Source organism: Pelodiscus sinensis, chromosome 22 (genome assembly GCF_049634645.1).
Source record: "Pelodiscus sinensis isolate JC-2024 chromosome 22, ASM4963464v1, whole genome shotgun sequence".
In the NCBI taxonomy this organism is placed as follows: Eukaryota; Metazoa; Chordata; order Testudines; family Trionychidae; genus Pelodiscus; species Pelodiscus sinensis.
The window spans coordinates 1346618-1368962 of NC_134732.1; the positions used below are offsets into that span (position 1 = coordinate 1346618).

Below are 22345 nucleotides of genomic sequence, written 5' to 3' on the forward strand. Positions count from 1 at the left end.
GCCACAGTCCATCTTCTGGGGTTTGATTTAGTGAGTCAAGACTCCCAAAATTGAACTCGGAGGGCACCCCCGTCGGCGACGGTACTGCTGCTTTTGCAAGGAGTAAAGGAAGCCGACGGGAGCACTTGCTCCCGTCGGCCTCCTGTTATGGGGACACCGCCAAGCTCGGCTTCAAGGAAGCTAACTCCAGCAGCTATGGATTCTAAGTAGCTGGAATTGGGTACCTTAAGCCCAGCTTCCGGGTCTAGTGGACCTGTAAATCAGTGGAGCAGAGAAAGGGGAAGAGTGGAGCTGGTGGAAGAGAGTAGGGTGAGATGTGAGAAGTAGGCTGCAGCATATAAACCAGGAGTCCTTCTGAGAAGAGTTTCTACATTCCCACATGCTGGCAGCTGGCTGTTCGGAGAGAGATTGGCAGCCTGGCTTGCTAGTAACAGCCATAGAAGATGGCTCTTGTGATAGGCGAGTGCAGAGCTTCCTAAGACTGTAAGAGTTCCAGGACACTGAGGTTACAGCTCCTGGGGTCTTGCTCCTTATTCTCTCTCTCCCTGGGCCCAGCTCCTCAGGTTGCTCCCTCAACATGATGTGACTCTCCCTCTTCTCCAGCATGCTTGGAAACGGGAGGGGGGTGGCACTGCCTCGAGTTCTGGGGCTAGTCAGACCAAGGCTAGGGGGAAAAGAGGGGAGCACTGGTAACGAGTACACTTCAAAACCCGAGCTGTGCCTGTCTACCCTTCCCTGGCTGCAGCATCCTCTCTTGGCTGGATGAGACCCTGATCTCTCGCAAGCTTCAGAAACTTCCCTACAGTCATTGTATTTCACTGGTTTGCTCAGAGTGGCCAGGGCCATACCTTAGCCTTGAGACCCGGCCAGCCCAGTATGATCTCAAGTGAGCTTGGGATGAGCCTTCAGGCAAGAGAGCCAGGCTTGACTCTGGTTAATAGAAACTGACAAGCCAAGGAGTGGTTCTAAAATAAACAGCGCCACATCCCTCATTGGGTTACAAGCTCCACATGCTGCATCAGTTCTGGGTAACACCCCCTTTTCCTGACTGGAATCTATTGCAGGAGTGTCTGAGGCAGACCTGGTGGAAGAAAGCCCCCCCCCCCCGACTGCTAATTGTTCTGATACATGTATTGAACACGTTTAAAGATAGTGTGATAGTCTTTCTGCCAGTCTGGTGTTTTCAGGCAGCGCTTTCTGACTGTGACCTTGGATCAGTTGCAAGGGTTCTCTTCTTCTAGGCTCTGAATTCTGTGCAAATAAACTGCCTTTTGTTGCTTTTTTATCTAAGTGCCTTTAGGACATCAATGGAGTAGTGCCTTTTTGTTGAGTTCTAGTTAGTGCCAGCTGAATCACAGGGTCCATAATGTTTTTTTTAAGTCCATTGTTCTGGAAACAAGTTGTTTGAAATGCAGAGCGCTCCTCCAGTGTGTGTGTAATGAGTAAATAAAGCAGACTGCATTTTACTGGGGTGGAAGTGTCTTGGAACTTACCTCCAACATGGATGTGGTGAAGCTTGGCACTGAGCAAGCACCACCCGTCTCCACAAGGAGTAACTGTCTGGCTCCAAGTGGCTAGAGCACCAGCACCTAGACTGCTTAATGTGGCCTATCCCCAGCCCTGTCCATCTACCCCACATCCCCAGGACGAGCACACTTGGACTTGCTGGCTTTCAAGAATGCAGGAAATGCACTTCAGTACCCATGCACCTGCACACGGAAAAAGCCTCCAGCGCTCTTGGGACAGTAGTGCTGGAGCTCACTGCTGCAGGACCAGCCTGGGTAGTTCTCCCTTTGTTTGTTACACGGGGTGAGAATTCAAGTGAATGAACAACGGTCAGCACAACCGCCATGTTTTCTGTAGCCAGCCTGGGCAGGAGAGCCATAAATTACTGCTGGTTTAAGTAGGTGAACTACGATGCCCGAGAGGAATTTTGCATGATCAGTAACTTCTCATTAGGAACAGGAGGACAGAACTAAGAACAGGAAGGTCTGCCACAGTATAGGACCCAGGGGGTTGCTCTCTCACTTGGGCTACTTGGAACAAAAGTGGCCCGTGGGTGAAGAAAATGGTGGAAAACAACTTTGAACAGAGGAAGACAACGAATATGGAAGCTAGAGCTGGAAAACCAGATGTTAGGAGGACCCATGTCCTGCCTTCCTGTCCCCAGGCTCTGCCAGTGGCATGGGGAGTCTGTCTTGTACACTGCCGAGACTCAGTTTGTGTAACCCAGCTCTCTCCCTTTAGGCCCCAAATAAGTGACGGAATTCCAGCCCTTCAGCTGACCATGACCTCACTCAGGCCTTACTTACCCTAACTTACCCAGTGACTGATGCTGCAGAGACCCTCAATCAAATGCTGAGGGTGCGCTGTTGGCCCAGGTAATCCACGGGGGTGTGAGGAGTAAGGAAAGGCCAGGGAAGAAGTTTCTCCTGCTGACCTCCTACAGTGGGGACATTGTGAAAATATGACTTTAGCACAGCTAGAGCTGATGTACCTTCTCACGTAGCCGGAGTGGTGGATCTTACGTTACATTTCTCCCCAGCATAGACCTGGCCTCAGAGAACTGCTGGCCATGCAGCTAGTTAACCCTAGCGTTGCTCATTTTATCTCAAACTGTGTATTTTGCTGGTCCGCCTCCGCCAGAAACCAATCCACGTAGGGGTATATTGTTTGTGACCTTGAGTTAAGTCACCATGATTGGTGGCCTTCACTCTCTACCGCAAACACCCCGCAGCATTCTTAAAATTCCTATCAGCTACAGGCTAGTCCCTCTGCCATTTAATTATTTACTGCTTCCATTGGCCAAGTCAAACTTCCCGATCAGAAACCCCCCACAGCAAGTCATGCTTCCCAGCCAGGCTATTGCACTGTTTGCAGTACGTGGAGAACGAGATTGGATTGGGAAGGGGTTCTGAGCCTTCCACCTCAGCACGGCAGTACGAAAGCAGCTATGGTGTGATGACTGAAATGAGTTGAAGTCTAGCTCATTTCTTAGTAAATTAGCAATGCATGCACCAGCCATTGCCACTGGCTCCTTGCAGCACACCCGCAGGAGCCAAGCACTTGACAACTTGCAGAGTCTAGGGAAGCTTGCCCTGCCTCTCCCTAGTGTGGGGAGAAACCAAGTCTTTCACATACCAATGCCCAGTCCATTACACTGCACCATTTGGAGCTGGGCTTTCAAGAACACTGAAAGGACTGCTCTAGGGAGGCAGAGCTTTGCCTCTGTGCCAATCCCCATGAGGCAGTGGCCATGGTTGACTCCTGTTTTTGTCCCATGCAGGAGGCCAATCTGCTGTTAAAAATTTTCTGTTTGCCTTTAGGAGCCCCATGTGCATTTTCTGATATGTTGAGTATCTCATTTAAAAAAAATATTTATTTAAAACAAAGTGGCTGGGCAGAGAGATCTCTGGAAATGCAGTAATCAGTCAAGTTAAAACACACCCACTAGTCTTTGAAAGAGGCAAACACTTTCCCTTATTGAAGCCCGAGACTCGTTGGCAAATCCGGGCCAGTCCCAGCCAGCTCTAGAGCTATGCAAACAGCCTTTGAACATCTTTGCCAGAACAGTCTGGAACGCAACCTCAGAGTCCAATGCTCAGCTGCCCACAAAGTAGCAGGCCCCCTAAACTCTAGAATTCAAAGCTTCCGAACTGGGAGGAACGGTTGCTGGGTTTGGGTTGAGGTTTGTAACCGATCCGGTCATTTATCATTTGTTCTCGGCTCTTATGGTCATTGCTCAGACCAATAGCTCCTTCTTCCTCGTTGGCTCCCACTCCATCCACCTCTTCACGCTGCTTCTTACGACTCTGCCAAAAAAAAAAAAAAAAAGCAATCAACTAAAAATAAGGACAATGGAAAACTAGAGCTCTTCCATCAAAGGGATCTTAGCAGTGTCGAGACATCCATTTCAGTTCTGACCACTGACCTCAAAACTGTGAAGGCAGGAAAAATGGTAGATAAGCTGATTTCATTCCAGGAAACCTGCTTACAGACTGAATAAATTCCCTGGGCATTTTGCATAGCCATAAGGAGGGAAATACATTGTTCTGTAAGAGTTAATACACAAGTCACGGCATTCAGACACCTCCCTACCTACATAGACACAAACGGCTACCAATTCACAGAGCTGATGCTACCGTCACACAGGGGCACAACAAGTTAAAGGACTTAGTCAAGCCAAGTCTTATACTCCACTGTGACGGAAATTCAACTGCTCAGGATGTTTAGAGAAACTAACTCAAAATGGGGGGACGGAAGGAAGGTTGGGTGTGTGATAGGTTGCCCCCTGATGTAGTAGGATACTAATAAGCCCCAACCTATTCTGCCAGCCTGGGCACCCTTTAATCCTGTCTTGCTGAGTCAGACTCTTAAACCTCCTCCAGCCTGCGCCCACACACAGGGCCACATCCAGTTGCAGAAAAACACAGACACTGAGCTCAGCAGTGGGAAGACTCAAGGAATTTGCCTCATCACTCAGGTACCCACCTTCCTTGGAATGCAAACCCAAGAGGATCTACCCTCTCTCAATGTGGCATGCAGAGCCTCTTACCAATTTCACAAACTGCGTTTCACAAGAAATAAAATCAAGTTTACTGACTAGAAAGGGTAGATTTTAGAGTGAATGTAAAGGACAGCACACAGAACAAAGATTACTGAGCAAGTAAAATATACAGACTCGATGCACTAAAGACACAGGCTACAAATAGTACTGTCTCACCCTAAATGTTATCTTGGGCAGATTGCAAAGATTCTTGAAAGTCAGTTACAGTAGCCTGCAGCTTAAAACTTCAAGTATTACTACTCAAAGAAAGTCACCCTTCTAGCCTGGGCTCAACTTGTTGCACCTCAGTTCAGTCCTTGTTTCCAGATGTGTCTGGGAGGCAGAGAACTACAATGTCATTCTCCTGCCTCATAGCTTTTGTATATGCCATTACATCTGCCAATGTAAATACTGTGTTTGACCCCAATAGCTGTAGGTCAGGGATGAGCAACTATTTTTTGCTAGGGGCTACTTAAAACATTTTGTAAGTGGCCTCAGGCTACTCCAGAAGGGGCGGGGCTTCCAACTGAAGGGGCAGGGCCAGGATGTTTCTGGGCTTCCCCACCCTCAGACCATGATTGGCCTGGGGGTGGGGGAGCCCGGAGGCACCCATGCCCCTGGCACTGGGAGGAGTCTTCCCGCGGAGGCTCTTTTGCCCACCCCTGCGGTTGGTGCATGTATACAGATGGGCTCTGTCTACACGGGCAGTTTCTTGTGCAAGAACAACTGTTCGTGCGCAAAACCTTGTCTGCTGTCTGCACTGCGCACGTGTTCTTGTGCAGGTAAATTCACAGCACAGCGTCGGAAAACAGCTTCTTCCGGACGAGTTACTCCTGTCCCCTCGAGGGACGAGCCCTCTTGCGCAAGAGGCCGGTGTCCACAGGCAACGGCAGAAGCCCTGTGGCTAAAACGGCCATGGGAGCTCCCTGCGCAAGAGCGCCCAGCTGCCAGGGATGCGCTTGTGCGAAAGCGCCCGCCGGTGCAGAGCGGCCTGGAGCTCGCGCAGCGATCGCCCCGCAGGGACATCACGGCCGCTCCCCCCCGCCCCTCGGGGCCGCCTGCGCGTGCGGGAGAGCGGGGCCTCGCCAAGGGGGCCGGGCCGGGGGGGGGGGCGGGGGGCCGGGGGAGCCGGGGGGGGGGGGCCGGGCGGAGGGAGCCGGGGGGGCGCCGGGGGGGGCCGAGCCGAGCGGGGGGGGGGGGCCGGGCCGGGGGAGCTGGGGGGGCCGAGCCGGGCCGGGGGGGGCGCTCACCTCCAGCTCCTTCCGGGTGCTCTCGAACTCCTCGATGTCGTCCAGCTTCAGCTCCAGGCGCGTGGGCTTCCGGCGCAGCATCGCGGGGGGGCGGAGGGGTCAGCGAGGCGCGACCAGGGCGGAGGGGGGGAGCGCGCCGATCAGCTCCCGCGCCCCGCGCCGGCCCCTCCCGTCAGGCCCCGCGCACCTTCCGGAACGCCGGCCTGCCCCCGGAAGCACAAGCGTCCCGCTCCTCCCCGGGACCCGGAAGCGGAAGTGACGCCTGGCCCGGGGCTCTCGCCCCTCCGGACTGACATGGCTTCCTCGCGGCCTCCCGCCCTGCGCGGCGCCCCGGGGCGGGCGGCGCCTTCTCCCCAGCCGGGCCCGGCTCCCTCCCCGCGGGTAGGGCCCGCTCGGCCTCCTCTGCCGCTTCCGCCGCGCAGCAGCCCCCCCCGCCCCCTCCGCACCGGGCGGCCCTGGCCTTTGTGGCGGCTTCTCTCTTAAGAAAAGGAGCCGCCGCCGCCTGCTCTGCGAGCCCCGCGCTTACCTCGCCCGGCCCGCTTCCTGCCAGGGCTCGCTCCGAATGTCCAGTGCCTGGGGGTTACTTGAGCCTTGAGCGCAAGGGCTACTCGGGACCCTTTCAGGCCTCTGGGTACGCGCTGCTTGGCAGCCCTCCTGGGCACATGCCCGGCACAGTCCATTCAGACCCATCTGTAGGACTAACTTTTTCAAATACCGTCTTGAGTTTTGTTCCACCAAAGGATTGAGAGCCACACGCCAACTGGGGGAAATGTCAAATAATTGGGACCATTGAGGGCACTCTCATTGCAGAAACAAAAAAGCATGTATATGTGCAGTTATGCCAGAGGTATTATGAGATCATTGGAAATGGATTCTTTATTTAGGGAATAGAATGTTATAATGTGGTAACTAGTTGATTTGACTTTTGTGTGTATTTTGGAAAAATTGGGGAGTAAAGTGAGGCAGTCAGGGTGTCAGTGAGGTGGATAATAGAGGGGAAGGAATTTGCTGAATCCTTCATGTTCATAGTTACATTTCCCAGTAGTCTGAGATCTTTGTTTTTGAAGGTCTTAATTATTTGTAAGGAGTGTAATTTTGTTACACATAGTAGCTGGACTCTATTGAAAACATTGTCTGCCTTAATCGTGATCTGCAAATTGGTTTGTGTTCTTTATGCACTACAGGCAGTCCCCGGGTTACGTACAAGATAGGGACTGTAGGTTTGTTCTTAAGTTGAATCTGTATGTAAGTCGGAACTGGCGTCAGCCGCTGCTGAAACTGATCAGTTTAAACCGCGGCTGAATCTGGACGCCAGTTCTGACTTACATACAGATTCATCTTAAGAAACCCAGGCGTCCCCAAGTCAGCTGCTGCTGAAACTGATCAGCGGCTGATTCCAGGAAGCCTGGGGCAGAGCAACTCTGCCTCGGGCTTCCTGTAGTCAGCCTCTGGTCAGTTTCAGCAGCGGCTGACTTGGGGATGCCTGAGGCAGAGCAGCTGGGGTGCTGCTGGGTTGCTCCAGTAGCGCGGCTCCTCAGCGCTACTGGAGCAACCCAGCAGCACCCCAGCTGCTCTGCCCCAGGCATCCTGATTCAGCCGCTGCTGAAACTGACCAGCAGCAGCTGAATCAGGACGCCTGGGGCAGAGCAGCTGGGCTGCTGCCGGGTTGGTCCGGAGCGGCGCTGCGGGACCAACCCGGCAGCCCCCAGCTGCTCTACCCCAGGGGTAGGCAAGAAAAGCCTGGTCTGCTGGGGGGGGGGCACTAGCTGCACCTCCCCCACCCCTCCAGCAGACCAGTAAGACGGGGGTGGCTGGACCACCCAAGTCCTCCACGGCTTTGCTCCATCTCCCTGGCCTGCTGACTTGGGAGACGCGGAGCAAAGCTGCAGAGCACGCGAGCAGCGGGACAGTCCAGGCGCGCCGCGGCTGTCCCACTGCGGGCGTGCTCCGAGGCTTTGCTCCCCATCTCCCTGGTCTGCTGGTCAGGAGACGGGGAGCAAAGCCGCGGAGCACGCCCGCAGGGGGACAGCTCAAGTGTCCCGCTGCGGGTGTGCTCTAAGGCTTTGCTCCCCGTCTCCCTGCAGACCAGGGAGACAGGGAGCAGCTTTTCTCGCCCCAAAGGACGGGGGCGGCGGACCGCGGCGCATCTGGGTGTCCTGTCCTCCGGGGCGAGAAAAGCCCCGTTCGTAACTGCGGATCCGACATAAGTCGGATCCGCGTAACTCGGGGACTGCCTGTAGTCCAATGGATAAAGAATGATTAAAAAGGATGGATTTTTAAAGTTTGTTTTTTCTGCTTGTTTTTTTACATGAGAAATTAAGGATGTATCTAAGTTAGAAGGCTCCCTGATGGAGAACTTGTGAAATTATGCAATTGTACTGTCATAATTATGACATAAGATCAGAGATGCTTGAGCTTTTAAATTGAGAAAGGATTACTTTTTAAAATTTTTCTTCTGTTTACTTTTGATAAAAGCTATTTAGATTTGAAGGCTAACTAATGTTTTGAATAATGAAATTCCTTGGTTCAAAATACCTTATACTACCCAGAAGTCCCCCAGCAAAGCCAGGGAAGGGCAGACTACATTCTCAGGGTTTGTTTCCACATGGACTTATTTAGGAACATCTCTGTGCGCATGCTCAAATTCTGGAGCATTACATGTGGTGTAATGCTTTAACTGAATCCGGAGGAGCAAGGCGTCATTGGTATTCCAGAATAAGAGCATTCACACAGATTTAATCAGCATCCTACCTTAATCTCAATTAACTTTGAAGTGTAGCCCCAAAGGAAGAACCTAGCAGGGGAGCAAAAGGCTAAAGAAAGCCTGAGAGCATATTTGGTAACATCATAAAGAAGCAGAAAAGATCACAAGTCCAATTTTTAAAAACATCCTTGGCTTGCTGCCCTCTAATTCTACTTTAACACATTTTCAGTGAGGAATAGTCTTGCTGTCCAGATGAATCTTGTATATAAAATGTAAGGGCTTCTTGCCTGGCTGACCTTGTTAACTATTTCTCACTGGGGGATGCTGTCTCCTGCAACTGAGGAGATTGCTGAATTGCTGCTTTGTATCTGAATAAATATCAAATGAGTCTTTTGAAATCCTGCCTTCATTCTCCAGGGAACAAAAAACAAACTGTTGGAGGACAGCGATGCTCCACTACCCAAGAGATCCCATATCTTCTATGGCAGTTTGGAGGAGAAGGAGAGGGAGCGTCTTGCCAAAGGAGAGTCAGGACTGCTGGGGAGAGAGAGAGTGAGAGCTGCAATTGAGGCAGGCAATATTAACATAACCAGTGGTAAGTGTGCGCTCTGCGTTACACTCTCTTCTTGTTTAGGGCCCTGTGACATCCACATTAACAAGAACACAAACAGACTCATGGAATCAAAGCATTAATGTGGAAGACTGCTCTCCCTGGCTCTAGGGCTGCAGAGCAGAGCTAACTGCAGTGGCATTTAGGAGAATCAAGCTGCTCCTAATTGGAAGCCTCCTGATTTTGTCTGTGTCTGTGTTGGGGGGCAGTTGCCAGGTTTTCCCCCTCACCCTGCTGTATACCAAGTCCAACTGATGTAGGGTGAGAGGGGTAATCATCTGTGTACCATCCTCTGACTCAGCTGTCTGAAAAAGTGTGAGACTTAGAGCTGTTTAGAAAGAAGATGAATCTTTGATTAAGTTTGAATAATGGCCAAAGCAGTAGATGCACAAACTCTGCCCAGCTGAAAGGCATGTAGGGGCTGTGAAATCCGTGCCAACAAGTACATAGAGGAGAGGGAATTCCACGATTCCGTCTTTGGTCCTGATCATGGCCCCATTGCTGGAGAAGAATGAATGAACTTTTTAAAAATCCACAGAAATCAAACAGAATTTGTAGGCCCTGTGGCTTGCTGGCAAGTTGCCAGAAGCCTGAGTGCTGCGCTGAACCAGCTGCTGTACTATAATACAGAGGCTGGGGCTGCAGAGTCTACAAGTCCTGACAGCCTACGTTTTGAGCAGGGTGTCTGGGGGAAGATGGCCATTGGTGGCTCGAATGTCCTGGCCTGAAACAGTTGAGAGGATAGTTTTTAAATTGCAGATAGCTGTTAGTGGCTAGAGTTGGCTAAACTCTTGCTGCTCTAATTACATTTGTTGTTGCTCTATTCTCATGGCTCTGTTTCTGGCGCAGGTGAGGTCTTTGATCTTGAAGACCACATAAGTGAGCGTCAGGCAGAAGTTTTGGCTGAATTTGAGCGCAGGAAGCGTGCCAGGCAGATCAATGTTTCCACCGATGACTCTGAAGTCAAGGCGTGCCTACGAGCTCTTGGAGAGCCCATCACGCTCTTTGGAGAGGGGCCTGCAGAACGCAGAGAAAGGTGCTGTGCCTAGCTCTTTGAGTGGCTGATTCCCCATCCCACTCAAATCTTCTGTCAAATTCCTTGAGGTGCTGAGTGCAGCAAGTATTGTCCAGTGAGTCTTCATGGGGCTGGGGGAGGAGTTGAGGAGAGAAGACAATAGAAAAAACTGACAATCTCTCCTGGTCAGGATTATGTGATTGTTAACTTTTGATGTATCTCATTACAGGTTGAGAAATATTCTCTCAGTGGTTGGCACAGATGCATTAAAAAAGACCAGGAAAGATGATGACAAATCAAAGAAATCTAAAGACGAGGTAAAATCTCCCAGTCTTGGTGTCTGCTGTCTTTTAATGCAGAGAAGAAGAGCTTGCTTGACAGAATCCTCATTTGGCAGCCTGGGTTATTACCAAGCCTCTTGTTTCAATGGAGGGCCTGATGCTGTGAATTCACTGCACACATCATCCCTTCCTGCCTTTGCTCCCCAATTGAAAAAGCCTGCTGCTTCCACTTTCATGACCTACTAGAAGATGTACGTGGCATTGCTTGGGTCCTTCAGGGTAGGGGGCTAGGGGAGGGGAGGGTGCTGGAGTCAGAGCAGGGGCTTGAGGATGTGGGAGGCTCAGGACAAGGGGCTGGAAGGTGCAGAAGTCAGGATTAGGGGTTGGGAAAGTGCAGGAGTCAGGGTTGGGTGTGAGGAGGGGCTCAAGGCAGGGGATTTTGAGAGGTGTGGGGGGCGCAAGAGTAAGGACAGGAGGTGGGGGCAGCCAGCAGCTGCTCCCTGGGATATCCCGTTTTCCTGGCACAGCCAAACCATGATCTTGCTTTAAGTTAGGATAAGCAGAAGCTGCCTACCAAATGTGGGGGTCCTACCTCTTGCTGTTTAGGATGAGTTCTTGAACAAATGGACTCACAGACAGAGGCACTCTAAAACACGCACGCACGCGAAACCCTTTTGGTTATATCTACATTAAGTACATAAGAACGGCCACACTGGGTCAGACCAAAGGTCCATCCAGCCCAGTACCTGTCTGCTGACAGTGGCCAATGCCAGGTGTCCCAGAGGGAATGAATCAAACACATAACGATCCAGCCATCTCTCTCCTGCCATCCATCTTCACCCTCTGACAAACAGAGGCTGGGGACACCATTCCTCACCCAGCCTGGCTAATAGCCATTTATGGACTTAACCTCCATGAATGTATCTAGTTCTCTTTTAAACCCTGTAATAGGCCTAGCCTTCACAACTTCCTCAGGCAAGGAGTTCCACAGATTGACTATGCGCTGTGTGAAGAAGAACTTCCTTTTCTTTGTTTTTAACCTGTTGCCCATTAGTTTCATTTGGTGGCCCCTAGTTCTTATATTATGGGAAAAAGTAAATAACTTTTCCTTATTCACTTTCTCCACACCACTCATGATTTTAGAGACCTCTATCATATCCCCCCTTAGTCGCCTCTTTTCTAAACTGAAAAGTCCCAGTCTCTTTAATCTCTCTTCACATGGGACCGGTTCCAAACCCCTCATCATTTTAGTTGCCCTTCTCTGAACCTTTTCTAATGTCAGTGTATCTTTTTTGAGATGAGGAGACCACATCTGTACACAGTATTCCTGATATGGGTGTACCATGGATTTATATAAGGGAAATAAGATAGTCTCCGTCTTATTCTCTATCCCTTTTTTAATGATTCCTAACATCCTGTTTGCTTTTTTGACTGCCGCTGCCCACTGCATGGATGTCTTCAGAGAACTATCCACGATGACTCCAAGATCTCTTTCCTGATTAGTTATAGCTAAATTAGCCCCCATCATATTATATTTATAGATGGGGTTATATTTTCCAGTGTGCATTACTTTACATTTATCCACATTAAATTTCATTTGCCATTTTGTTGCCCAGTCACTTAGTTTGGTGAGATCTTTTTGAAGTTCTTCACAGTCTGCTTTGGTCTTAACTATCTTGAGCAGTTTAGTATCATCTGCAAACTTTGCCACCTCACTGTTTACCCCTTTCTCCAGATCATTTATGAATAAGTTGAATAGGATGGGTCCTAAGACTGACCCTTGGGGAACACCACTAGTTACCCCCTCTCCATTCTGAAAATTTACCATTTATTCCTACCCTTTGTTTCCTGTCTTTTAACCAGTTCTCAGTCCATGAAAGGATCTTCCCTCTTATCCCATGACAACTTAATTTACATAAGAGCCTTTGGTGAGGGACCTTGTCAAAGGCTTTCTGAAAATCTAAGTACACTATATCTACTTGGCTCCCCCTTGTCCACATGTTTGTTGACCCCTTCAGAGAACTCTAATAGATTAATAAGACATGATTTCCCTTTACAGAAACCATGTTGACTTTGCCCAACAAATTATGTTCTTCTATGTGTCTGACAATTTTATTCTTTACTATTGTTTCAACTAATTTGCCCGGTATTGAAGTTAGACTTACTGGTCTGTAATTGCTGGGATCGCTTCTAGAGCCCTTTTTAAGTATTGGTGTTACATTAGGTATCTTCCAGTCACTGGGTACAGAAGCTGATGAAAAGGATAGGTTACACACCATAGTTAATAGTTCCGCAATTTCACATTTGAGTTTTTTCAGAACTCTTGGGTAAATGCCATCCAGTCCCAGTGACTTGTTACTGTTAAGTTTATCAATTCATTCCAAAATCTTCTCTAATGACACTTCAGTCTGTGACAAGTCCTCAGATTTGTCACCTACAAAGGATGAGTCAGGTTTGGGAATCTCTAACATCCTCAGCCGTGAAGACTGAAGCAAAGAATTCATTTAGTTTCTCTGCAATGACGTTATCGTCTTTAAATGCTCGATCGTCCAGGGGCCCCACTGGTTATTTAGCAGGCTTCCTTAAAAAACATTTTGTTACCTTTTGAGTTTTTGGCTAGTTGTTCTTCAAACTCCTTTTGGGCTTTTCTTATTACATTTGTGCACTTAATTTGGCAGCGTTTATGCTCCTTTCTATTTACCTCACTAGGATAATAGATCCCAATGGTACCAGAATGCCGCTGCAGCATCTGCTAGTAACTCTGGGCTGAGAGTGGGATGCAGCTATTTTCAGGGGAGTCTTTTAGGGGGCCAGTATCTCCTTGTCCCACTGTCTGGGAGCCACTGCACCACTGTTGTTGCCCTTCTCTACCCTCCTTTCTCTCCCTCTTCATTTTTTCCCTTTGTTCTTCTCTCTAGCTTTCCTTCCATGTAGTAACTCTCACTTTCCACACCCTGAACTTCCTTCTTCCCCTGTCTTCTGCTAAACTAATCAGCAATGCAGTGGTTAAATTTAAAGCTAAGACTGTACAAACTGAACATGGGCTGTGTGCTGGGTAATCATATCAGACAAGCCAAATCTGGTCCATGAGACACACCTGACACATTTGCCTTAAACCTTTTTCTATGGATAGTATAGCCACACTGTAAACCCCTGAAAATAGCTGCATCCCACTCTTAGCCCAGAGTTACCAGCAGATGCTACAGCAGCATTCGGGTACTATGGGGATGGATGCATTGTAGGGCAGTCAGTAGACTAATGATATCACTCAAACTTCTTCTGGGTTTGTGTTTTAGTATCAGCAAACGTGGTACCATGAAGGGCCCAACAGCCTGAAAACGGCTAGATTGTGGATCGCCAACTATTCACTCCCCAGGTAAGGAACCAGGTTACAAATTGAAACAGAGGGAGCAGACGTGAGCCGTTACAAGGAGCTGCAGACTTGTTAAACAAAGCTAATGGGGATTGTTCTGTGGTGGGCAAAGCTGGGAGCTAGAGAACAGGGGCTTGTAGCTCTGGTTGGAGCCAACCATAAGGGACTCGGGTTGTACTCTTAATGCCTAGCACTGGCAATCACCCAGCTTGGGGGTTAGGAAGGAAAGCACAGGGCCTTTGCCAGACAATGGGGTGTAATTGCTTTACTTTTGCTCATGCCACAGGGCAACGAAGAGGCTGGAAGAAGCCCGTCTGTACAAAGAGATTCCAGAGGCGACCAGGACATCCCAGAAGCAAGAACTGCACAAATCCCTCAGGGTAAGGGGTGGTATTATCTCTGATCATAGAGCCATCTCTTGCTGATCACTTATGAGAGCAAAGCTCCCAGGTCCTAGAGTGACTTCCCTGCTGCTTGTTATTCTCCAAGGGTGTGTCTAGACTACAGGGTTTTTTTGAGAAAAGTGGCCTTTTTTCGAAAAACTTCCCCTGCATCTAGACTGCTGCTGCATTCTTTCGAAAGTAAATCGAAAGAACGTGGCAGTTTTTTCGACCGTGGAAAACCTCGTTTTACGAGGAAGAACGCCTTTTTTCAAAAGTGCTCTTTTGAAAAAGGCGCTATGTAATGCAAACTCTGCTTTTTCGAAAAAGAGCATCCAGACTGCCTGGGTGCTCTCTTTTGAAAAAGCGGCTTGCTTTTTCAAAAGCGCTGGTTGTAGTCTAGACGCTCTGTTTCGAAAGAGGCTTGCAGTCTAGACGTAGCCCAAGTCTTGCCTGGCACGCTCTGCCCCTTGTCTTACTGTGGGCCCAGGCTGGGCCTTAAACCTGTCCCATCAGTGAGTCAGGGCAGGGCTTGAGATTAGTCCTCTGCCTGCAGGGTAAAGAGATGGAGACACGATTGTGATAAAGAACCTCTCTGGGCTTGTCCCTGGCTCATTCAGCAGAGAAGAGGGATCATGTTTGTTCTCCCACTTGTTCCTTGGTACCTGGGAGCCTTAAACCAATTGAAAAAACCAAGACAGTAACGATTGTTTGAGTCAGTGAACCCCACCCCCCTTTCCTGCTGTTACAATGGAGCTAGCGGCCAATTCAGAGCTTGACAGAACAGAGGACTCTCACACTGCGCCCTAAAGCCCGTAATACTGCACCTAATAGCTCTAGAGGAGGGCAGCTCTAAATAGATGAACCCTCTCCCGAGCACACGCTGCCACCAGCCCTGCAAGATTAACTGTTGTTGCACCTGGTATGTAGGAAAAGAAGGGCCCAGACCACATAGGAGACTCTGGGTCAGAACCAACGCTTTGAAGTGCACCTGCAAACGTATCCCATAGTGCAGGGCCAAGCAAGCTGGGAGCCAAGGAGTGCCATTACACAGGACTAGCTCTCAGTAGATGGGCCTCGTCTACACTTCAGTGTTAGGCCAACATAAGGCGGCTTACAATGATCTCAGCGTTTGTACTAAAATGTAGCTCCCACTGCCAACTACTTTTAATGACTCCACCTCCATGAGAGGCACAGCGCTTAGGTCACTGTAGTTAGGGCGATGCAGTGTCCATGTGGACCCTGCCTTGCTTACATCCCCTGTTGGCTGTCAGTCCCACCCAGCGCAGGGCTCGTAGGTGTCAGTGCCGCACAGTGCCTTGGTGGAAGTGCTTCGGAGGACGTACGGCCCTGGTGGATGTGAACTGCCCTTCGAATTATTTCAGTGACTGTACAGCTATTTAACTTGTTGACTTAGTTTTGTAACGTGGACCTGCCCTTATGGCAGAATAGCTCCGTAGCATGGAGCTGGGGCAGTTCCCCTCTGTGCAGAGTGACTTGGTGAAGCTTGGGAGTGTCACTTGAATGGCCTCCTCAGGAAAGGGAGGCTGGCGCTGGTTCATGCTGTTGTAAGTCGGAGTTGTCTTTGTGTCTTTGCAGTCCTTGAATAATTTCTGCAGTCAGATTGGAGACGACCGCCCAATATCTTACTGCCATTTCAGTCCCAATTCCAAACTCCTGGCTACAGCCTGCTGGTCAGTTTCCTTTTACGATACTTTAGGGGATGAGGGTGGGAGTGAAAAGGATGTGGCAGAGTCTTGGAGGACTTACTCCCAGGGGAATTCTGTATCAAAAAAGTTAAAAATTCTGCACACAACGTTTTAAAATTCTGCCATGTTCTGCTTATTTTATTTGTCAAAATAACACAATATAATCACACTGTCTCCATGTGTCCTTGCACCACCATGCCCAGTTCATCTAGGCATAGCTCCCCCGTCCCAAGGAGTGTCTGCACCTCTCCTTCTGTCCCCTGTGACCCTGTACTCCCATTCCCACTTAGCCCCTGGCTCAATGTCACCCCACTAACACCTGTGCCCTGGCCCAGTCTGCCTTCTCCGCCAGCTCCCCATTGTGTGTGACTGCCCCCAGCAACCCCACATGCCCTCCTCTGTCCATCTCCCACATAGCTTGTGCCTTCTCACCTGGACCTGCAGGCAAGGCACTGTGTGGAAGGTAGCCTCTGCTCCCTCCCTCCCTGTGGGTGGCTGATCCAGCCGGTGAGTTCGTTGCCTTCTCTTCTGGCCCCATATCAGCCCCAGTGGGTGCGTGACCCCTCTCTCAGCTTCCTTCGACACCGCTTCAGAATCAGTTATTCTGCTGGGGAGAAAAAGTCTGCAGAGGACTTTAATTCTGTGCTTGCACAGTGGTGCAACATTTCCTCAGGAGTAGGGATTGGAGAGCTCAGTAAGGTTTATGCCTGCTTTTCTGGAGCCTGCCTTCACCCCATACTAGTTCTTAGCAAGGGTTTGAAGCATCTGTTTGCCTTATAGCCAGGTCACAAAGCATTCCCAGCAACTTCATTTCATTCCCTCACTCCTCTGTCCAGACCTTCAGTATGTGGTTTGTGGGATCATATGCTCTAGTGACTGCACCACAAGGAGGACCTGAGCCTGCTGTTTACACGCATGCGCTCACACTCACACTCACACTCTCTCTGTCTCTGTCTCTCTGTGTCTCTGCCTCTCTGAATTGGCATATTCCAATTCTGTGTTGGAGGTGTCTCTCCGGCATTGACTGAGAGGCACTGCAGAGCAGCCACAACTTACACCTCTCCTAGTGGTGGAGCCTTTCACCTACAATCCCTGCTGAAGGGAGGAGACGTCTCCTGGTCAGCGGACAGCCTAGCATCAGCATTTACCCGTATTTTAGTCACTGCAGTAACTCCACACGCTGCTCTCTCAGTTGATTTTTGAGCTGTGCTCTTGGAGTTTCGACTCTCCTATGCTGTGACTGTGTGACTCTAACCGTGTTTCTTGTGTCCAACAGGAGTGGCCTGTGCAAGCTGTGGTCTGTGCCTGACTGCAATCTTGCTCATACTTTGCGAGGTAGAAGCACTTTTGCTGAAGTGAGCTCTTTAAGTGCCCATGGTCCTCTGAGCAGTGTTCTAAGAATAGCACCGTTACCTAGGGATGTAAGCGAGTAGACAACTAGTCGGCTAACCGCTAAGACTAGGCTTTTCAGTTAATCTAGTTGACTACTTGCATTCCCTCCCCCCCCCCTCCTCCCCCCCCCCCCCCCCCCCCACTTGCTGCCAGTTCTGGGCTCCATGTTTCAGCAAAGATGTGGACAAATTGGAGGGTCCAGAGAAGAGCAACAAAAATGACCTATGAAAAAAGATTGAAAGAACTGGCTTTGTTTTATCTGGAAAAGAGAAGATTGAGAGGGGGCATAACAGCTTTCAAGTACCTAAAAGGGTGTTACAAGGAGGAGGGAGAAAAATTGTTCTCCTTAACCTCTGAGGATAGCACAAGAAGCAAGGGGCTTATATTGCAGCAAGGGAGGTTTAGGTCCTGTCAGGGTGGTGATGCACTGGAATAAATTGCCTAGGGAGGTTGTGGAATCTCCAGCATTGGAGATTTTTTTAGAGCAGATTAGCAAACACCTGTCAGGGATGATCGTCTAGATGGTGCTGGGGGCTGGACTTGATGACCTCTCAAGGTCCCTTCTAGTTCTGTGATTCTATGCTCAGCCAGAACATGCGTCTTTTCACCTTCTCTCTCCTCCCCACTCCCACCCAGGGCACAACACCAACGTAGGAGCAATAGTCTTCCATCCCCAAGCTACCATCTCCCTGGACAAGAAGGACGTCAACCTGGCCTCTTGTGCAGCTGATGGCTCTGTCAAACTGTGGAGCCTAGAAAGGTCAGAATGACACTGGACAGTGGCAGTCTTGTTGATTTTGCTTTACTGGGCACGTAGTGCCTTTCTGCAAACATGTCCTGTCCTGCCTGACAGCTGGGTCTGAGTGATTCCTGTGCTGCTGTCTCTCCACCCCGTTGGTCTCGTTTACATGTCGTGGATCAGCTCTGTGAGATAACTTGCTGCTTGACAGTGGGGCCCAGTCCTGGATGATTAGACCTTACTCTAAGTGCTGCTGAGGGCCTAAACCCCTGCAGTGGGAGTTAAGTATTTCACTGTAGCTGCCTCCTAGGAGAATGTTCCTCCCCCCAGGTGCTAAGGAGTTAACTTTTCACATTCCCTGAGCGCTCAGGTAGCACCAGTACCCAGAGAGGGATGGACCGAGTGTAGCACCTTGCTACCAGAGAGTCATTTGCTGAGGCCAGAGCAGTAGCTGAAATTCTTGCATGGCGTTAGCAGTCCCCTGGCTTGTGTTAAAAGCAGAGCCTGGCAATGTCTCTGCAAGGGGCAGGTGGCTTTGAGGCCTCAGCTCCTTCCTCTTAGCTCTAAGGGATGATTTTTAATTGCCTCTGGCATAGTAGCAATGCACTGGCGCCAGGGGAGGGTTGGGCATGGAGACGGTTATCTCGTTAATTGGCCTGGTTGGATGGGTGCTTTTCTTTCTGACACTCTTTCGAGTCTTAGCAGCTGCTGGGCTGATGAGTGTGATTGTGGCAGAACTGCACGCAGTCCATTCCTGACCAACGACTGTGGCCCCTAGTAGCTAGCTTGACCCAGCACAGTGTGCCGGGTGCTGTACAGTTACAGGCAGGAGCTAGTCTCTGCCCCAGAGAGCTCAGTCACTTAGCAGTGTTGTTTATGTTGCTGCTGCTATTTTAATTACAGAGCATCTGAAAACATTAGGAGCATCTCACGTTCTAATTAATTCTCTCATGGGTGACCCTTCCCTTGGGCGCGCCTAACCCTGGGCACACGTCCCTGTTCTTACAAGTTGTTCGCTAGGGAAGAGTTTTATCCGTGTGAGCGAGAGGCAGGAGCTGGCAGCCCCAGCTTTCCTGTCAGGGCTGTGTATTACGGGCAGCCATGTTGCCGTGACCCTGGTGGCTACCGTAGTGCAGGCGAGGCGAGCACGAGTGACAGGCTTGGTTTCTTTCTTACAGCGACGAGCCGGTGGCAGATATCGAAGGCCACACCATGAGAGTGTCACGAGTGATGTGGCATCCCTCGGGGAGGTTCCTTGGGACCACCTGGTATGTGGCATTGATTCACTGTGCGCAGGGTGCTACGCTTGAGCTCTTACGTTAGATGGACAAATGGGAGGTGCTGGCTGTCTGCTGAGTGCAGTTGGCAAGCTGATTGCCAAGGGAAGGGGGCACATCTCACCTCAGATCGACCAGCCAAGCAGGTCCCTGACAGACCTTTCTCTTTCCTTCCAGTGAGACCCTGGTGGGCTCCTGGTGAGTGTAAAGTACAAGCTGTCAGAGTAACGGTTCTCTCTGTGGAAACACTGACCATTGCCTGCCCTTGGGGATGTGCGGGCTCCCAGACCCTGTTGTCAGGCCCTGCCATTAGCTCGTTGCTTGCCAGTGCCCATGGAGAACACTGAGTTTGGTCATTGGTAAGCTGAACAGATAAGTGTAGGAATGGATGTTCTGCTGCTAACGGGCTGGGGGGGGGGGGTGATTCTGGAGCAGATCCCATTGAGCCATTAAGACCCAGCTATCCTTCGGGGCAGAAGGCCTGATCTACCCTAGACTCCAGCACTGAACCTACTATCAGAATGTGTCTGAAATGCTGGCTCCAGACCCTGCTGCTTGGTGGAATCTCTGTGAAATAGCAGTTTCAGGGGCTCTCCACAGTCTGATCCCTGCTGTAGTCTTGTGTCTGTAACTGGCAGGTTATAATCAGGGCTCGACAAATCACTGAATCTACTCACCTGTGGCGAGTAGATTTCAGCCGGTCGCCCTGTTCAGCGGCAGCACGTGCATGCGCAATGTGGGTCATGCGCAGTGCAGGGCTGGCGAGCAGAGTTTGCCACCGTTTGTCAAGCCCTGGTTATAATATACACCCTCCCCTCCAACTGTGCACGGGTGTTTGAATGTACTGCCTCTTCCAGCACCCTGTGAGGCAATTTCTGCCTGGGGGCCACAGCTCACGTGCTCTTCAGAAGTCTGCCAGTCCATTCCCCTTGGAAGCAAATTGGTGCAAATTGGCAGCCTGCCACTGAGACTTACCTGGAGAAACAGATTTTCAGTCTGGTGCCATCGCTTGCCTCTTACAGCCCCCTGCCAGAAACGGTGCCAGCAGTGTGAGATGCGCGCACGGTGCACTGCAGGAGAGCGTCTGATAGCGTGGGCAAATGCCAGTGAATATTTGGCTTTGCGCTGCTCTGAGGCTGACGTGGCCCAGTGGCACTAACACGGGCACGTATGTGCTATTGCATTTATACAGCACAGGGCACTGCTTGGTCTGCCACTCAGAGGGTGAAATGCTTCTTTTCTTGGCAGCATCTATGCTCCCTTTGGTTGCTGGCTGGATGCCCTTGTTGTGTGGCATGAGGAAGCCTCCTCTTCCCATCACAGGGCAGGGACAGTGCAAATGACACAGGACTGGTCAGTGTCGTCCCGGACACGAGCTGCGTTCCTAGTTGTCCCACGCTGTGCAGCAGATGAAGTTCTGGGCTGACCAGCAGTGATGTGCGGATGAAGCAGTTATTATCCGTGTGTTTCTAGCAGTGTCTGCGCACCCACTGGCATTGCAGTCTGGGCCAAGGCTAGAAGTCTGAAAAATCCCTTGAGCTAGGCACATGCTTTGTATCTGCAGCTACGATCACTCCTGGCGCTTGTGGGACCTGCAAGCTCAAGAGGAGATTCTCCATCAGGAGGGGCACAGCAAGGGGGTCTACGACATCGCCTTCCACAGTGATGGCTCTCTTGCTGGGACTGGGTAAGGCCGACACTGAGCGTTACTGAGTTCCTCACTCAGCGTGAGGGCCCCTTGCGTCTGGGCTGGTGACTGCTCTGGGGTGGTTAAGGTGTGGCTGCTGAGCTTTCTTTCCCCAGGGGCATGGATGCCTTTGGCAGGGTGTGGGATCTGCGCACCGGGCGCTGCATCATGTTCCTGGAGGGCCACCTGAAGGAGATCTACGGGATCAACTTCTCCCCCAATGGGTAAGGCAGGAGCTGGCGTGGGGCCACTGGGGCTCAGGGAGCATGAGCTGCAGCTGAGACCCGTGTGCCCTTCCCTCTCCCCACGGCAGATACCACATAGCCACGGGCAGCGGGGACAACACGTGCAAGGTGTGGGACCTCCGCCAGAGGAGGTGTGTCTACACCATCCCTGCCCACCAGAACCTGGTGACTGGAGTGAAGTTTGAACGTAAGTGTCTCCCCCCCGCACTGTGGTTTGCTTAGTGCCCCCCTCCCCACACACACACACATTTCTTCTCTCCCCCCTCCCCCACCCCTCCGCCCCGTTCCCTGGGCTGGCGGAACAGTCTGTGCTGTTAACAGCCAGAAATCCCCAAACTCCGCTGCCTCCTGTCCGGAATCAACCATCTGCTGCTGTTCCTGCTCTTGAACCTCACCTCTCCCCTCCTCTGCAGCCTCACACGGCAACTTCCTGCTCACCGGCGCTTATGACAACACAGCCAAGATCTGGACTCACCCAGGCTGGTCCCCTCTGAAGACGCTGGCTGGGCACGAGGGAAAAGTAATGGGACTGGACATCTCCTGCGATGGGCAGCTAATAGCGACATGCTCATATGACAGGACCTTCAAGCTGTGGATGGCGGAGTAGCTCCGAGCTGCCAGTGCCTGGGACGGGGAGTATCACAGACTGGGCTGTTTCTGCATTTTTATATTAAACATGAAAATCCACTGTTGCACCAGCTGGAAGTGGTGGCGGGAGATGCTGGCTGGCGTCGAGGTGCAGGCAGCGCTAGTGCACCCCTGGGCTGGGCGCTGAGCTGAGCTGAGCTCCAGGAGTGATGCTGCGACTTTACCGTGTGCGATTTGCTTCGTATGCCTCTGCCCTGGGCAGGATCCTGGGGTGAGCCCTCTGCGCCCCTCCTCTCCCACGGGCCGCGCACTTGCTTACAGGCCTTGTGAACACCCCCGCCGCCCCGTGGTGCACGGCGCTGGAAAGCCCATCGCTGGGCATCACTTCCAGATCAGTGTCTAGGAGCCTTCCCCGTCGTGCTTTTGGCATAGAGCCAGCTGCTGCACTCACTGAAATGTGGCACGTTGGTTCTCTTAGCGCTGCAGAGTGGGGAAGTCCAGGCCCCCTTGGGCAGCTGCTGCTGGGGGTGGGGGGGTCTGTTCCTCATG

The 22345-nt window shown here is 51.1% G+C and overlaps 2 protein-coding genes across 3 annotated transcripts; one reads left to right on the forward strand and one right to left on the reverse strand.

The window, feature by feature from the left end:
* Positions 1-3359: 3359 nt before the first annotated feature.
* On the reverse strand, positions 3360-5941 carry CDC26 (cell division cycle 26). The gene is made up of 2 exons (XM_075905230.1): positions 5797-5941; positions 3360-3812 (listed from the first exon to the last, which is right to left on the reverse strand). The coding sequence occupies exons 1-2, from the start codon at positions 5875-5877 to the stop codon at positions 3636-3638; spliced, it is 258 nt and encodes an 85-aa protein (XP_075761345.1). The 5' UTR covers positions 5878-5941; the 3' UTR covers positions 3360-3635.
* Positions 5942-6045: 104 nt separating this feature from the next.
* Positions 6046-21900, forward strand: PRPF4 (pre-mRNA splicing tri-snRNP complex factor PRPF4). 2 transcript variants are annotated; one of them, XM_075905222.1, is made up of 14 exons: positions 6046-6177; positions 8918-9095; positions 9960-10146; positions 10355-10442; positions 13703-13782; positions 14066-14159; positions 15759-15853; positions 17145-17203; positions 17897-18020; positions 19178-19267; positions 20841-20963; positions 21080-21187; positions 21277-21395; positions 21622-21900. In XM_075905222.1, the coding sequence occupies exons 1-14, from the start codon at positions 6091-6093 to the stop codon at positions 21813-21815; spliced, it is 1626 nt and encodes a 541-aa protein (XP_075761337.1). In that variant the 5' UTR covers positions 6046-6090; the 3' UTR covers positions 21816-21900. The 2 variants fall into 2 exon arrangements, with proteins under 2 accessions (XP_075761337.1, XP_006117421.2); XM_006117359.4 differs by lacking the exon at positions 6046-6177 and adding an exon at positions 6375-6643.
* The last annotated feature ends 445 nt before the right edge of the window (positions 21901-22345 follow it).

What these genes read in the sequence shown, in the direction of transcription:
- CDC26 (XM_075905230.1), bottom strand. Translation starts at nt 5,877, where the DNA reads ATGCTGCGCCGGAAGCCCACGCGCCTGGAGCTGAAGCTGGACGACATC. An exon ending in GCACCCGGAAGGAGCTGGAG is followed by an intron (nt 3,813 to 5,796) that starts GTGAGCGCCCCC and finishes TTTTTTTGGCAG; the next exon opens with AGTCGTAAGAAGCAGCGTGA.
- PRPF4 (XM_075905222.1), top strand. Translation starts at nt 6,091, where the DNA reads ATGGCTTCCTCGCGGCCTCCCGCCCTGCGCGGCGCCCCGGGGCGGGCG. An exon ending in GCCAACTATTCACTCCCCAG is followed by an intron (nt 13,783 to 14,065) that starts GTAAGGAACCAG and finishes CTCATGCCACAG; the next exon opens with GGCAACGAAGAGGCTGGAAG. An exon ending in TCTTGCTCATACTTTGCGAG is followed by an intron (nt 17,204 to 17,896) that starts GTAGAAGCACTT and finishes ACTCCCACCCAG; the next exon opens with GGCACAACACCAACGTAGGA.